General features: G+C 39.0%; 1 protein-coding gene across 1 annotated transcript in view; it reads left to right on the forward strand.

The window, feature by feature from the left end:
* Positions 1 to 14,753, forward strand: part of TBC1D5 (TBC1 domain family member 5) — a 197,287-nt gene that overhangs the window by 75,007 nt on the left and 107,527 nt on the right. Inside the window, exons 10-11 of the mRNA XM_056858020.1 lie at positions 44 to 113; positions 1,848 to 2,020. Of these exons, the coding sequence (XP_056713998.1) occupies positions 44 to 113; positions 1,848 to 2,020 (243 nt within the window). The remainder of the gene's footprint in view (positions 1 to 43; positions 114 to 1,847; positions 2,021 to 14,753) is intronic.

A 14,753-nucleotide genomic window follows, 5' to 3' on the forward strand; every position in this document is an offset into this window, starting at 1 on the left:
CTTGGCATAATCATGCTTAGCAAACAACTTTATTTCTCTTCAGTGCCATGTTTATCCATCTTATGAAAACAGCAGGACACTGGTTTTCAACCTATGAGCATGATGGTCAAAAGGTAAATACTGATTTAAGAGTCATTGAAGGTTTTAGTGCTTCTAAGTAATCAAATACGGTTATTAAAAGTTTATTGGATTGGAATGGATGCTGGAATTAACATTTCTAAGGAAAGTTTTAGAAGAGTATTTGAAGTGTATTTTCTTGAACTATTTCACAATTTGACGAAATTGACATGTGTGGATAGAAAAGCTTTTCCATTGTAACCATTTTATTTTATAGTGTAGCATTAGCAGTTGGCTATTTTGGGCTTTTTCGCATTCCCTTTTCTCCTCGCTTTAAGTTCCTGTTTCTTCGGTGTGTGTTTTTTAAGTTCTGCACATGTTTTGCTCCCTCTAGTGGTCTATTTGATATCAAACCCGTTTTTAAGAAGAGTAAAAAACTGCTACATAAATCAGCAGGGAAATAAGCTAGATGGGCAGTGCAATACTAAGTGGCGGTAGTCGCAGCAGGCCTGGGGACAGTGCAGCCATGCTGCCTCCTGAGCAGCTTGCTGGCCAACACCACAAGTCAAAAAAGTAATTTTCTGAAAACCCCATGAAACTGCTGCATTCTGTTCATGGAGCTGCACCACCACAATTTTGCGTCTGCAAAAAGGGGAATTCCCGGGACGAAAGGGCTCAGGGAGATGACAAAAGTTAGCCCCGCCCCAGGAATGCCCCCTTTGGCACTGGCACGAGCCCTTATACTGAACAAACACTTCTGCGGTGGCTGCACCTGTGCCTCGTGCTGCCGCACAGCTCCCCAAAACCAGTATAAATGCCCATTTGGATGACACAAGTGGAATTTACACTGCCCCAGGGATTATGCCGCCTCCAAACCCCTTTCAGCCCTCCCTTCAGGATTGCATTGTTAATCTTCTGCTATTCGAATCGACTGCTAGAGGGAGTAAAACACGTGTGGAACTTTAAAAATATCAAAGAAATAGAAATTCAAGACGAGAAAAAAGAGAATGCCGAAAAGCCCTCTGCCGCGCTAGTTCAGTGGCCATGTGATTATCTGTAGCCAAAACAATAGCGAACTAGCTTATTAGAGATCCTGTAAAAGTAGTTAAATGATAACAAAAATGGACTGTAAGATCCTGCTGCTCAGAGTAGCCACTGTGATAGAATGGTTAGCATGTCAGATTAGGACTGGGTTCAAGTCTCCACTGAGCTATGAGTTTCACTCAGTGACCTTCATCCAGTCACGCACTCTCAACCTAGCCTACTTCACAAGGCTTTTGTAGGGATAAAATTGTAGGAGGGGATGTACATCACCCTGAGCTATTTGAAGAAAAGGCAGGATAAATATGAGGTTTATTTATTTATTTATTTATTTGGAAATTGTTTATCTTGTCTCACCTTTCTCCCCATAGGGACTTGTAGGCTAGGTAAATAGAGACTCCCATCCCTTAACTGAGAAGTTGGATTTTGTAGCACCTTATAACATCTGCAAAGTGGAGGGATTGCTTCTTCTTTGTATTGAAGTATTTTTCAATGTCTGCTGAGTATTTAATTCTAAAAGAATACCTACAACCAAGATGTACCATACTCTGAAACCATCACTAAATTTGCAGACACTTCCTTAGTGTCTATAAGAAAACTCAGCTGCTAGACACATTCCAGTATTTATATTTCAGCAATTAGTAAGTAAACGTTGTTACTCCTAGTGGGTTTGAGTATTAGAATGTTATCTATTAACCTTTTTAATTATACATTTGTCATGTGTCTAGATATTTCCATTTTTTCTCCAGGAGAAAGACACAATGATGACACCTATTCCATTTGCAAGACCACAAGATTTAGGTCCATCAATTGCTATTGTAGCAAAAGTAAACCAGATTCAAGATCATTTGCTGAAGAAACATGATACTGAGCTCTACATGCATTTGAACAGGCTAGAGATTGCTCCACAGATTTATGGACTGTAAGTGTTTGGCTTAATTGAATTATTAAGTACCATAAATTTAAGCAATTAAATGAGAGGTATGATTTTGAAGATAAAGCCTTCCCATCATTGTGTGCGTACATTTGTCATATTACCGTCCCTTTAGCTCATAAACTGTTACATGCTTCTGGGAGCTGCTTCTGTTATGATGTGAGTCATGCATACCTTCCTCAGATGGAGATTTCTAAACGTGTTCTGGAACTAATGTCTCTGTCAGAGAGGACCATGAAACTCATTTTAGCAAAATTATTTGCACACCTACTTCCCTGTTTTCTTTACATAAACCTGCTCTTACAGTGGTTTTGTAACTGTGGTAATGGACATGTCATTTCCAGTATGCCTAGAGTGGAAAGTATTATTAGGAAACCATAAAAGTGATGGCTGCTTAACAACAATCTCTTACTTTTTGCACATGTTATTAACTTGGAGGTTGTGTGCGAAGCAGGAATGATCACATTCTTCCCCACAACTGGGGAGAATGCATTGGTTTTAAGTGTATTATTTTTTTAGATGTCTTTCTTCAGTTATTTCTTAGCAAATAATTGGTAGTGTGTAGAGAAGAAATTCTAACATCAGCCAGCTGTTTTCTTTTGAAGCATACAAATTCACCTTGCTCACTGCCTGTCCCCCGGCAAAGAAGTACAGATGGCTGCATTAACTATTAGGTAGTGTTCATATTCAAAATTTTGCAAATAAAGCACCCTAACAAATATAAATGAACATAGATTGCATCCCTTATGTGTGGTTAATGGCTAGTAATGTTTATCTTGTTTAGAATAAAATAATGTATTTTTCTCACAAATATCAAAGTTTTATAGTGTTATGTGAAAGTGAAATACAGTACTGCGAATACTATCAGCATTGTGCTCTGGCTTGTGAGAGCCAGTGTGGTGTAGTGTTTAAGAGCAGTGGTTAGGAGTGGTGGACTCTAATCTAGAGAACTGGGTTTGATTCCCCACTCCTCCACATGAGCGGCAGATGCTAATCTGGTGAACCAGGTTGGTTTCCCCACTCCTACACATGAAGCCAGCTAGGTGACTTTGGGCTAGTCTTAGTCTCTTAAAGCTCTCTGAGCCCCTCCTAATTCACAGGGTGTCTGTTGTGGGGAAGGGAAGGGAAGGGAAGGTGATTGTAAGCCAGCTTGATTCTTCCTTAAGTGGTAGAGAAAGTCAGCATACAAAAACAAACTCTTCTTCTTGTCTTTACAGAGACTAATTTTGGTAAGAATAAGGTAGAGAAGAGACATGGTAGAATGACAGTCTTTAGTAAACAAAATACTGGCATTGTTTCAGAAGATGCTACATGTACATTATTAGAACCAAAATCAGATTTACCAGAAGTTACACTAAAGCAAGAAGTAAATAGTACTTTAACAAGTTTTCAAACAGGCATGTACAGACTGGATGTTGTTTGTAGCAGAACTATAATGCAAAGTTTGATGTTCCCAAGATATAGTGATGACAAATTTCAAATAGGAGTTGGATCGAAAGGTTCTGTCACATTAATGTTGAGTCTTCATCCAGTGCAAAGTGGATTTCTCTGGTGCAAGAGTCATGTTCCACCAGTGGAAGTCTCCTTGTGCTGGAGGTAGGTTCCACCACTAGTGAAACAGGACCCTGAACGGATTCTTCTGATTCATATGTAGCTACTTACATAATTGATTTGCCATTGATTTGCCCCTAGATACTACAATTGATCATAACAATTATTACATGTGTGGGTTACATCTGCTCAGTTGGTCTTGTGACTAGCAAAGGGAATAGATCTGTTGCTGACACTGGTATAACAAGCCAGCTCTCTCCTTTCATGTGCTTTCTCTGCAGCCCTTCATGCTCTCACAGCCCTGTATTTACTCCCTTTGGAGCACTGCAAAAAAGTATTATACGAATGCTGTATTGCATTCCTCTCTCATTTCTTGAGGCCATCGCAGTAGCAACTGGGGAAGATAGAACTTGAGAATGCATGTTGGACAGCAGACGAATTATCATTGTCAGTTTTTGATAACGGACTGTTAAGAGAGAGATATACCCACATGTTCTTTCCTGTCTTAAAATACTTTGGTTGTGATCATAAAAATGAAAGTAGAGAGCATTTACTAGTTATACGATCATTAAGTGGCTATGAGGAGGTGACATTGCTCAATAAGAAGACGGTTGGTCATGTCTGGGATGAAGTTGGTCCATGAACCACTAGTTGTTGTCCGGTAGCATATTCAGAAAATTGATACATGAAAAATAATAGATTCTGAATACTAAACTAATCCTTCCTATTTGGAACTTAATATGCAGATTCACGCACAGTTGATTAAAATCTGTCAGTGTACTGTAACGTAAACAGAACTTCATTTGGATTTTAATTTTGTGGGATAATTTATCAATAATATAGCAAAACAATGTATCAATGATATATCACTTTGATACGACATTTTGGAGGACTTTCACTCATAGGGTCGCCATGAGTCGGAAGTGACTTGACGGCACTTAACACACACACATATAGCAAAACAGTTAAAATGTACCCATCGTAATAGGGTAATAAATAAATTGCCTAGGTTTTTTCCATTTGTAATACCTCGCTCTATGGTATGATTTGAAGAGAAAGTACAATATAAAATGTCAGCATATTGTAATTATTTTTGCCTCAAGTGCTGCAGACATCTTTTTGGAATAATGATTTCCAGTAGAGAGTAGGTTAAGGTCCTTGTGGGTTCCTTAATATTGCTAATATACAGGCTGCTTCTGTTTTATTCAACATAAGGAAAATGTTTGTGAATCAACTGGGATGTTTACTTTGAAAAGGTAAAAGATGAAGAACATATTGGGAAGGTTTCATACTTGTACATTTTATAGTAATGGAAGAGAAAGTTGTGGAATCATAGCACCAGAATCAGAAGATTGATAAAATCATAGACCAAAACACAATGATCATTTACTATCATGCGTCTTGTGAAACAATATCCAGTATCAGACTCTTGATAGTTGATACATCTTACCTATAAATGCCATTAAACGTCGCCAGTTTAAAGATCAGAAAGAGCTTTTGCTACCTCTTCATTCTCAGAATTTGAGACAAAATGCTAAGCCCAAAACTCTTGTGTTTGGATGGCATCTGGCCATCCACAGACTATACAGAGGTTTCTACATGCTCAGGGTAGTCCCCATGCAGAAAAATGTGACTTATAGTGCAATCCTATACAGATATAGAGAAGCGGCAAAGAACATTTCTAAATAAATAATGTAGAGTTACTCCAGCATAAGTCCATTGACTTAGACCAGTGGTTCCCAACCTTTTTTTGACCAGGGACCACTAGGACTTTTTTGTTCGATGCAGGGACCCCAAGGTTCAAAATAAAAATTCCGAGAATTTGAAAAGAAACTTTAATCATAACTGTTAAACATTAAACTTAGAATAATATTGGAATATATTTTTTATAATAGAGAACTTTTAATTGTAAATCAATGTGATTTTTGAGCTTGCATCCTTTTTACAAGCTGGGCAATTCTGGGGCTAATACTGTTGCTCAGAGCTACACGAATATCATCACTTGCTTCCAATCGATTTCTTGTTGTGTTCTTAATTATAAGCAAAACAGTAAACCCTTGTTCGCATAAATAAGTTGTGGAGAAGAGCATAAGATATCGCAAGGCGAATCCCCAAACTGTAGGATATGAAATTGCTTTTTTACACCAGAACTCTTCAAGAGAAACTGATTCAAACGCATCCTTACAGTGCCTATCATTTTGGAATTCAATGAGCTCTTCCTGGATTTCTTCTGCAACCTCTTCAACAGCAATACCAAAAGGATTGTGAATCAGCTTTTGGGTATCTTTTGATTCTGTCTGGTTATATTCTGGGAAGTAACGGTGGAATTCATCGACCAGCATTTGCAGATGACTTCTGATGTTGTCTTGTATATTTGCGGTGATCATGTCATCTTTACTATCATCGACCAGCGCTTTTAATGTCACAAACGCAGAATAATTGTTTTCGCCTATCCATAATTGAAGTTTGCAAATAAAGGCACGCAGTTTATCTTCAAACATAAAAATGTTTCCCACACCTGCTAAATTTATGTTTCCAGAACCTTGCAACTGTAAGTTTAGTTTATTCAAATGTGAGAAAATATCCACAAAATAAGCTAAATGCATCTGACTTTTCGAATCAGAAAACAGCTCTAGTAAATCTTTAATTTTCTTCTCAGCTAGAAACAGCTCAACCTCTTTTCTTAGTTCAGATAACCTTCCCAGCATATTGCCTTTTGATAGCCAATGAACTTCGGTGTGGAAAAGAAGTCTCATGATCGGAGTCTATTTCAGTGCACAGTTTTTTAAAAAGGCGTGTATTTAAGGCGCTGGTTTTAATAACATTGACCATTTTTATGGCCATTTCCATGGTATTAACAAGGCTTTTAGGAAGAGTCTTGGAAGCTAACGCCTGACGTTGTATGATACAATGAGTTGTTATTGCTGAAGGATTCTTCTGTTTTATTAATGTTGCTAGACCAGAGCGTGATCCTAACATGGCTGGAGCGCCATCCGTACAGAAGCTGGCGAGCTTTTCCCACATAATGCTATGTTTCTCAGAATACTCCGCTATTATATTCATGACGTCGATACCTTTTGACGTCGTTTCCAGTTTCCACGAAATCAATAATTCCTCTTTGATAGTGTTGTCGTCATCTAAAAAGCGGACAAATACGAGCAACTGACTGCAATTAGAAACGTCTGTCGATTCATCACACTGCAAAGCGAAACATGGCGAATTTTTTATTTTCGAAACAAGCTGCTCCTCAATGTCATTTGACATAATTTCAATTCAAGCTTTTACCGTGTTGTTCAATAGAGGTATTTCTTGTATTTTCTTTTTGGCTTCCATCCCTAAAACCTCTTTGACAGCTATCATCAAACAAGGTTTGACGAGTGTTTCTCCTATTGTGTGTGGTTGTGTGAGGCTCGCTTGCACCCTCCCCCGGCCTCCCTGCCCCCACATGTTCCTTACTTGTCACGTGCCGCTCCCGCGAGTCACCACCGCACACCGCCGCGCTCTGCGCTTGTGAGCCGCCGCCATGCAGCCCGCATAAATATTAATTTATTATGGGTTTGTAACTTTGTTTCGCGGACCCCTGGTTTAGTTCTTGTGGACCCCTGGTTGGGAACCAGTGCCCTAGATTAAATGTTAATTTATCTGACCCTTATATCTAATACATTATTGTACAAAGTAATTATTGCAAACCACTTTGCGCCTTGTACTGTGAGTAACATTTGTACAATTAACTTTAGGGCAGGTGTTGTGTACAGTTTTTAAAAATATTTTAAAGAAGAGCCTTTAGATGAATCTGATTGTGGTATTTTTATTATGTGGCTAAATAATGCAAAGGTTTTTTTGTTTCTTTAAAATTGTATTGATTAAAAAAACTATCAAAATATGTACAAAAGTTAAACAGGAGGAGGTATATGCAAAATTGGTGAGTTCTGCCATGGATTCATTCTTCTCATTGTCATTTGTGTGCTTCCTGCTGATCCACCCCCATTGCTCTGTCCATGACGTGAAATGTATGCCAACAGTCGTCAGAAAGAAGGCCAGGAGCCAAATCTATTTATTTATAAAATATATTTATATACTGCCTCTCAACCCAGGGTTCCCAAGATGGCCTACAGTTCCAGATGGCTTTTCTCTGCAGGATTCTTGCTTTTCCCAAGAGGGCCACAGTGGTTGAACTCTGATTCTGCTGGGAGCTGATACGATGTAAGGTGGCTTACAGGAGTTGACAGAAATGCCTATCAAGAAATGTTGCCAGTGGCAAAATTATTGTTTCCTGATTGGTGAACAGTTATCTTTGGAACCATGCAAAGGCAAAATTCCTTTGCAAGCAAGGTCCCATATAATCAACAGAGACTGCACAGCTGGGGGTGGGGTAGTGGTTTCTTGACAAGGAGGCTCATCTCAGCTAGTTAGTCTGTAGCATTGTGGTTCCAATTGATACTAAAGGTACAGCAGTTTTATTTATTTGTTTTTTTAATCCCACCCTTTCCCATCTGGAATTCGGCTCAGGGAGGCTAATAACAGTTTAAATATACAATTATAATAAATACTCTATATAAATATAGGTTAACATTTAAAATCCTACCATATATAAAAGACAGCGCCCCCACAAACAATATCAGCAATGGGGAGAGCAATCAGGGAGGAAGCGGAGAGAGAGGAAAGAATGGAACCGTGGCCTCAACCGTAGGCCCGGTGGAATATCTCGTTCTTACACACCCTGTAATAGCATCAAATCATTAAAAATCTTCTGAACAAGATCTAACGTCCAATATTTTTTTCCAAAAATGGCCAGCCAGATTATTCTTGGAAGTTTACAAGCCAGAACATGCAAGCAACAGCTTTCCTCTGGTGTTTTGTCCCAAATATTTGATATTCAGGCATACGCAGCCTCTGAATATGGATGCTTAACTGAGCTAGCATGGCTAATATTTATTTAATAAATGAATCCAAGCAACTACGGTATAGTACTTATACTGTTTATTTCTTGTGGCTATCCAAATCATGTAATGTACATTGTAGAATCTGTAAATATTCTAAATTCTGTTTCTTGAGTTTTTGTGTGTGTGGAAGGGGTGTTGTGTCAATAGAAAAGTAGTAATTAAATTGACTGCTTTAGCTTCGATATGGGTTAAGAATTTGTTCAGTAGTTTTCTGTCTTGTAAGTGTGGTTTCAAAAGAGACTGGTACATAAATGAGATAAGAGAACAGTTGAAAAATGGGACATATCCATTTGAGTTCTATTCTCTTGCCACTTAATTATATGCTGATATGTGAATGAGAAGAACTGAGTAGCTGTGCAGGTGGGATGCAAATCTGTCATGTTATTTCTGGATGCAAGTGATATGCTTCCATCCTTTAGTGCTAAATATAACATAGAAGATCAGTTCAGACAGCGCATCAAGCCATGGTTTGAGCTAACCGTAACAGAACAAAAACTATGGTTTTAGTTTCAAAACATACGACTGGAAAATTAGTTTAGAGATGCTTTTCTAACTTTCATTTTCTGTCCTCTAATATGCATCTTCATAAAGTTCATAGGTATGCTTCTATCCCCTGTGGTGCTTCATATTCTTGAGATAGTGATGGCTCTAAGATCTGAAATTGAAAGTACTGATCAGGACTTGTGCCAGATAAGTCTGTCATAGAAATATACTCAAAAGATTTTATATGGTTTCTTTTCTATAGTTTGAATTGATGCTGCAATTGCAAACAACTCTGAGGTAATCATAGCAATAGTAGTTATCAGAAGATTGGGTCCTGCCACCAAACCAACCAAGTATAATCACAGATGACTGCTACCATGAAAGCAAAAAAAAAGAAAAAAAAGAAAAAATGCTTGGTGGTGGTGGTTGTTTTAAGCAACAAAGCAGTTGTACATGAAAGGAGTTTATGTACATGAGATCTGTGGACCTATATTGAACAATAAGGCAAATAAGGCAATGATTTCCTTGAAACATGATGCTTTATTGTGTCCAGAGTGGGGACAAGCCTAAAGGGGATGGAGAGAAGAAAAATACAGACACAGGACTGAGAAAAAATTAGGCCATAACTTTAATGATTACAGGTTCCTCGGACTTGGATAAATCTGGGCTTTAACTTTAGACTGGTGTCACTGAAAAGAGTATATTTGCTATTAACTGGCATTTTTTTCATGTCTTTATGTACTATTTTATACAGGATGAATACTGTGCTCAATTATTGCGCTTGAATATTCTAAAAAAACATAGATTCTTGGATTGAATGGATTGGTTCAGATGTAACTTCCAACTGTAGTTGATGCTACATGAACAAGCCCTGTACCCCTACACTCAATCTTTCCCTTCCCTTCTTTCCTCCCCTCACGTAGCTGGATTCCATTAGTGACTTCCAGTTTAGCACAAACCACAGTTTGCTGTTACATTTGAACCAGCAAACTGTGTTTGCCCTTCCCCGCCAATTGTGACTTGGAAATCAGTTTAAAATAGTGGTTTGTGAATGTGCTTTCTAGAAGCTCAGACCATTATTTGCCAGTTTGGGTGTAATGACAAACTATTATTTCCACCACATCACAGATCTCTAATTGAGTACATTTGTGTGCATCTGAATTAGCTCGGTGTCTTTTTCATTGTTGATGAAGTTGTGTTAATGCCACAGAAGCAAGTATAAAAGAATAAGCTTAATTTCTGACTTTAATTCTTTCAAACCACAGGAAGGGTTAGGCTATTTTACTTATGTGCAAAAGAGAATTGTTCAAGAGGGCATTTTTAAAGGATTAAATCCTGAATATAATGGAACAGCTCAGGAGGTAGCTTCTATAAGAAAGTAGTATTGTAGTTTATCATAGTATTTATTGTATATATCACCTTCCTTGCTACTACAATGTCTTCTCCCTTTCTAACCCCTTTCATCATTATGCTGTGTCGTATTTCGGATGGTTTTGTTGCCTTAGACATTTTGTTGTATTGTTGTATTATTTTCCAGTTCTGTAATTCTAGTCATACTGCATTGTTTATTGGAGGTTTTTTCTGTGTGACTGAATTGATATTGTATAATCACCTTGAATCTTGGTGAGAAAGGCAAACCATAAGTTAAGTTGTTGTTAATAATAATAATTTTTGAAAGGCTTCAACAACATATCTGTATGTGGCTGTCTAGTCAGTGATCAACATTTAGTATGCTTAGTAGTTAGGAAAGTTTAAGCCAGGTACAATTTTGTTTGGGAAGAGGTGCCTGTGACCTTACCCAACCTATCTGTATATGTTAATTGTCCTATCTGGAAAAATCAGTTATAGATTCTCTTCTTTTAACTCGGTCTAAACAACCATCAATAGGAAACCTATCTATAGGAGATAATTCTGGTGAATGGGAATATATTCTGCACAGAGCAATAAGAGTCCACTGAAGTTGCAGACATGTAATTTGGCCCTGAAAATCCTTAGAGGTAGCCAGTCGATGGATGGGCTAGGCTAGCCTGATCCTGTCGGATCTCAGAAACTAAGCATAGAATCATAGAATCATAGAGTTGGATGGGACCACCAGGGTCATCTAGTCCAACCCCCTGCACAATGCAGGAATTTCACAACTACCTCCCCCACATACACCCAGCGACCCCTACCAGGTAAGCCCTGGTTAATACTTGGATGGGAGACCTCCAAGGCAGCTACACATGAGCAGGAAATGACAATTCACCTCTTTGTCTCTTGCCTTGAAAATCCTAAAGGGTCACCATAAGTTGACTGCAACTGGATGGAACTTTCCACCACCAGTCAAAGTCATGCCATGGGAAATGGGTCTTCACCCACCCTGCTCATTGTCATCAAAAATACTCCCACTCCCTGCTTTAATCCCTGATAAGGGGGAAAGGTATCTGTATTTTGTCTGGTTATTTGTGCTATTGATGCTTAAAGCAAGCAAAGGGAGGTGTTTTTATCCAGAGAACAGTGCAGAGGTTGGAAGAGTTAAACCCCTTTCCTACAGCTACAGCTCCATATCATTTCCATTCCCACCTTGCAGTTGCTTTTAAAGGCCAAACCATGGAACTGCGCTCTCACATTTAATTTGGCCCTAAGAATGAATAAAGGAAGATCTGGAGGAAATTAATAAAATAATTATAGGTATAATATAATGACATTATTGTACCCCATGCAATTGTTTCACCCCGTACATTAACATTATTGCACTCCATGAGTGAATAGATGCAAGGGAAATAAATGAATATGATTGGGAGAGTGTACTGTAGTGACTTTAATGCTCTGAAGGGAGAAAGAATCATTTCAACCTTCCAAGTGTGGTTTTAAGAGTGTAATCAAGTTCTCATTCATACACGCAAACCAGGGCTATTCTTCTCCATGTGGTCCTCCCATGTATGGGATTAAAAAGAGAAACATAAATGTGATTTAGGTTGTATGAAAGCAATTTTTCCTGGCATGTTCATGAAAATGGGTACTGCAGGTTGCGCAGCGTGCAGCTCAGTTCACACAAAGTTCTCTTCACAATCTCAAAAATTAATTGCTTCTTTGTTTCCTGCACCATCCCTTCAATTTTTGAGGGAGGGAGAGGGTGTGCCACACATGCACGTTCACACTGGAGCCAGGGGCTGGTGGCCCCAAGGGCAGAAAGCAACGCACCAGGCGGGGGGCGCAACGGCTGCCCCTACAGAAAAAAAGTGAGAGAGAGCAGTGGCCAGTAGGAGCTGAGGCCACAGGCGGGCAGCTGCACCCAGGCTGCTGCATGGCAGCGTGCCTTCTCCCCATGCCCGCACACTTCCTCTCCTTGCACCCAGGACATTGCCCCACCAGAACCCCCCAAGATCCGGCCTTGGATGATAATACTGTTTCTGCAGCTCTAATCAATTGTAACCACAACTGTTTTTAAGGAGTCACTTCCGGGAAGGAGCTTTTGCTGCTAAGCTTCAAAAAGTGTCAAGATTTTTGTAATGATGCTTTGAGTTGAGTATACTGAAGAGCTGGTTTCCACGAATCCATTGCATTGCTCTGATGCCAGGAACCTTCCATTGAGCTTCTTGCACCAAGGGAAGGCACCTTGCATTGGAAGAAAGTTAGCGGAAGAGAGTCATGGGATCTAACGCAGACAGCCTTGTGCATGGGTATTAACCATCCATGTATCAGGTTTGCCTTGAGAGCTGATTTTCTAAACTACTGCCATCCTCCTTCAACTTTTTCAGAAGACGAGAACATGGAAGCTTGTATTCAAATGACAGTTGCTTCTTAGCACTGTATAGCATTCTGAGACTGAGCTTTCTGGTAGAATCACTTGAGCACAATCTGGAATAGGGGAGCAAAAGATGCTTGAAGAGTTGACACTTGGCAGCGTTGGGCTAGAGGATGCTTTTTCCTGTGCTGTGCCCTGTGGCCTTTTTCTGAGAAGTTAAGACTGTCTTCTAACAAACTCTGCTTAAGAGAGGGGAAAATCTTATTGAGGAAATTGGACAGATTATTAGATAATAGGTATATCAATAGCTACTACCCATAGTGACAAAAAAGAACCTCCATAGATAAAGGCAACAAGCCTCTGAGTATCAGTTCTAAGAGCAGCATCAAGGGAAGACCTTGGCCTCCAAGCCTTATTTGTTGGCCCACCATGGCAACTGGTCAGCCACTAAGTGAAACAAGGTGGTGGACTAGATGGGCCACTGGTCTGGTCCAGCAGGGCTCTAAGTTTTTATGGAGTTCTAATGGATGCAATAACTGATATCTAGAAATCAGTTTCCCATTAATCTACTGCCTCTAGACAATGTAGTAAATTTATTGTTGATAAAGTATCTATGATAAGACAGTCATGCTAGGAAAAGTGGAGGGCAGCAGGAAAAGAGGAAGACCCAACAAGAGATGGATTGACTCAATAAAGGAAGCCACAGCCTTCAGTTTGCAAAATCTGAGCAAGGCTGTCAAAGACAGGACATTTTGGAGGACTTTCATTCATAGGGTCGCCATGGGTCGGAAGCGACTTGACGGCACTTAACATGCACACAAAAGTATCTATGATTGTGTATGTTAACATCTTCAAGGAAATGTTTCCTGCAAATAAGGGTTTTGGAGGCTTTTAATAGTCTCCCAGCAGAAATACTGCAAGCTTGTCATTCACCTAATTTAAGAATACAAAACAGTGAAAAGTACAGTGGAGTGATATCCTTTTAATAATATGAATGATATTAAAATGACAGTTAATAAAGAAATATTGTATAAATACACTTACTGCTATTTAAACTTGTTTTATAGAATAAATATTAAAGATAATTTTAATGTTTATTAACTGAAAAATGTATTCCAGTCCTTTTATAGATCTAAGACTGGAGATCTGTACGATTGTCGTCAGTTCATGTTTCGAATGTATTGTTGGGTTTGAATAATCACACGTCAGTGTAAACAAAGAGCATATGTAATGGAGAAAAAACCCTGCTCTGTGAAAGCAGTATCGTAAATTGTGCTACTATTTAGAATGGTTGAGTCACACAATGGTTTTCATTAATCTTGTGGGGAGGAAAATCCCTTTTCCACATCTGTCAGAATGATAGAAACTTTAATGAGAAGCCTGTTTTAGTCAAACTGAGCTAAAATATTCAAACCTTCAGTATTTTTCTGTTAGAGCAAGATTTTCATAAGATTAGTAGCACACAAAACAGAAGACATAAATAAGTCGGAATAACAGCTCCTGTATTCAGTTCAAACCTGCAAGACGGTCTGGGATGGAGGTTGCAATGAATGGATTTTATGTGTGGAATTATTCTGTTGGCAAATTTAAGGCCTGCTGTAAAGATTTGCCAAACTTCATGAATTATTTGGGTAAATTTGGGGGAAATTAAGACTCAGACTAATGAATAGCTAACACATGTTGACAGTGTTTGGTTATAGTGGCAGTATGTATGGAGAGTTTATAGTTGAAACACCAACTCATTGCCTGTTAAATCACCATAAGCCATGCTTTTGTCTTGCATGGTTGAAGTCTTCAAACCAGCAAAAAACATTTCATTGTTGAAAACAACATATGAAAAGGATCCACAGACTTGCCATCAAGTCACAGCTGACTTATAGTGACCCCATAGAATTTTCAAGACAAGAGATGTTCGGAGGTGGTTGGCCATTGCCTGCCTCTGTGTAGGCTGAGAGTGTTCTGAGAGAATTGTGACTGGCCCAAGGTCACCCAGCAGGCTTCATGTGGAGGAGTAGGG

The sequence above is a fragment of the Euleptes europaea genome, chromosome 11 (assembly GCF_029931775.1).
Source record: "Euleptes europaea isolate rEulEur1 chromosome 11, rEulEur1.hap1, whole genome shotgun sequence".
NCBI lineage: Eukaryota > Metazoa > Chordata > Lepidosauria > Squamata > Sphaerodactylidae > Euleptes > Euleptes europaea.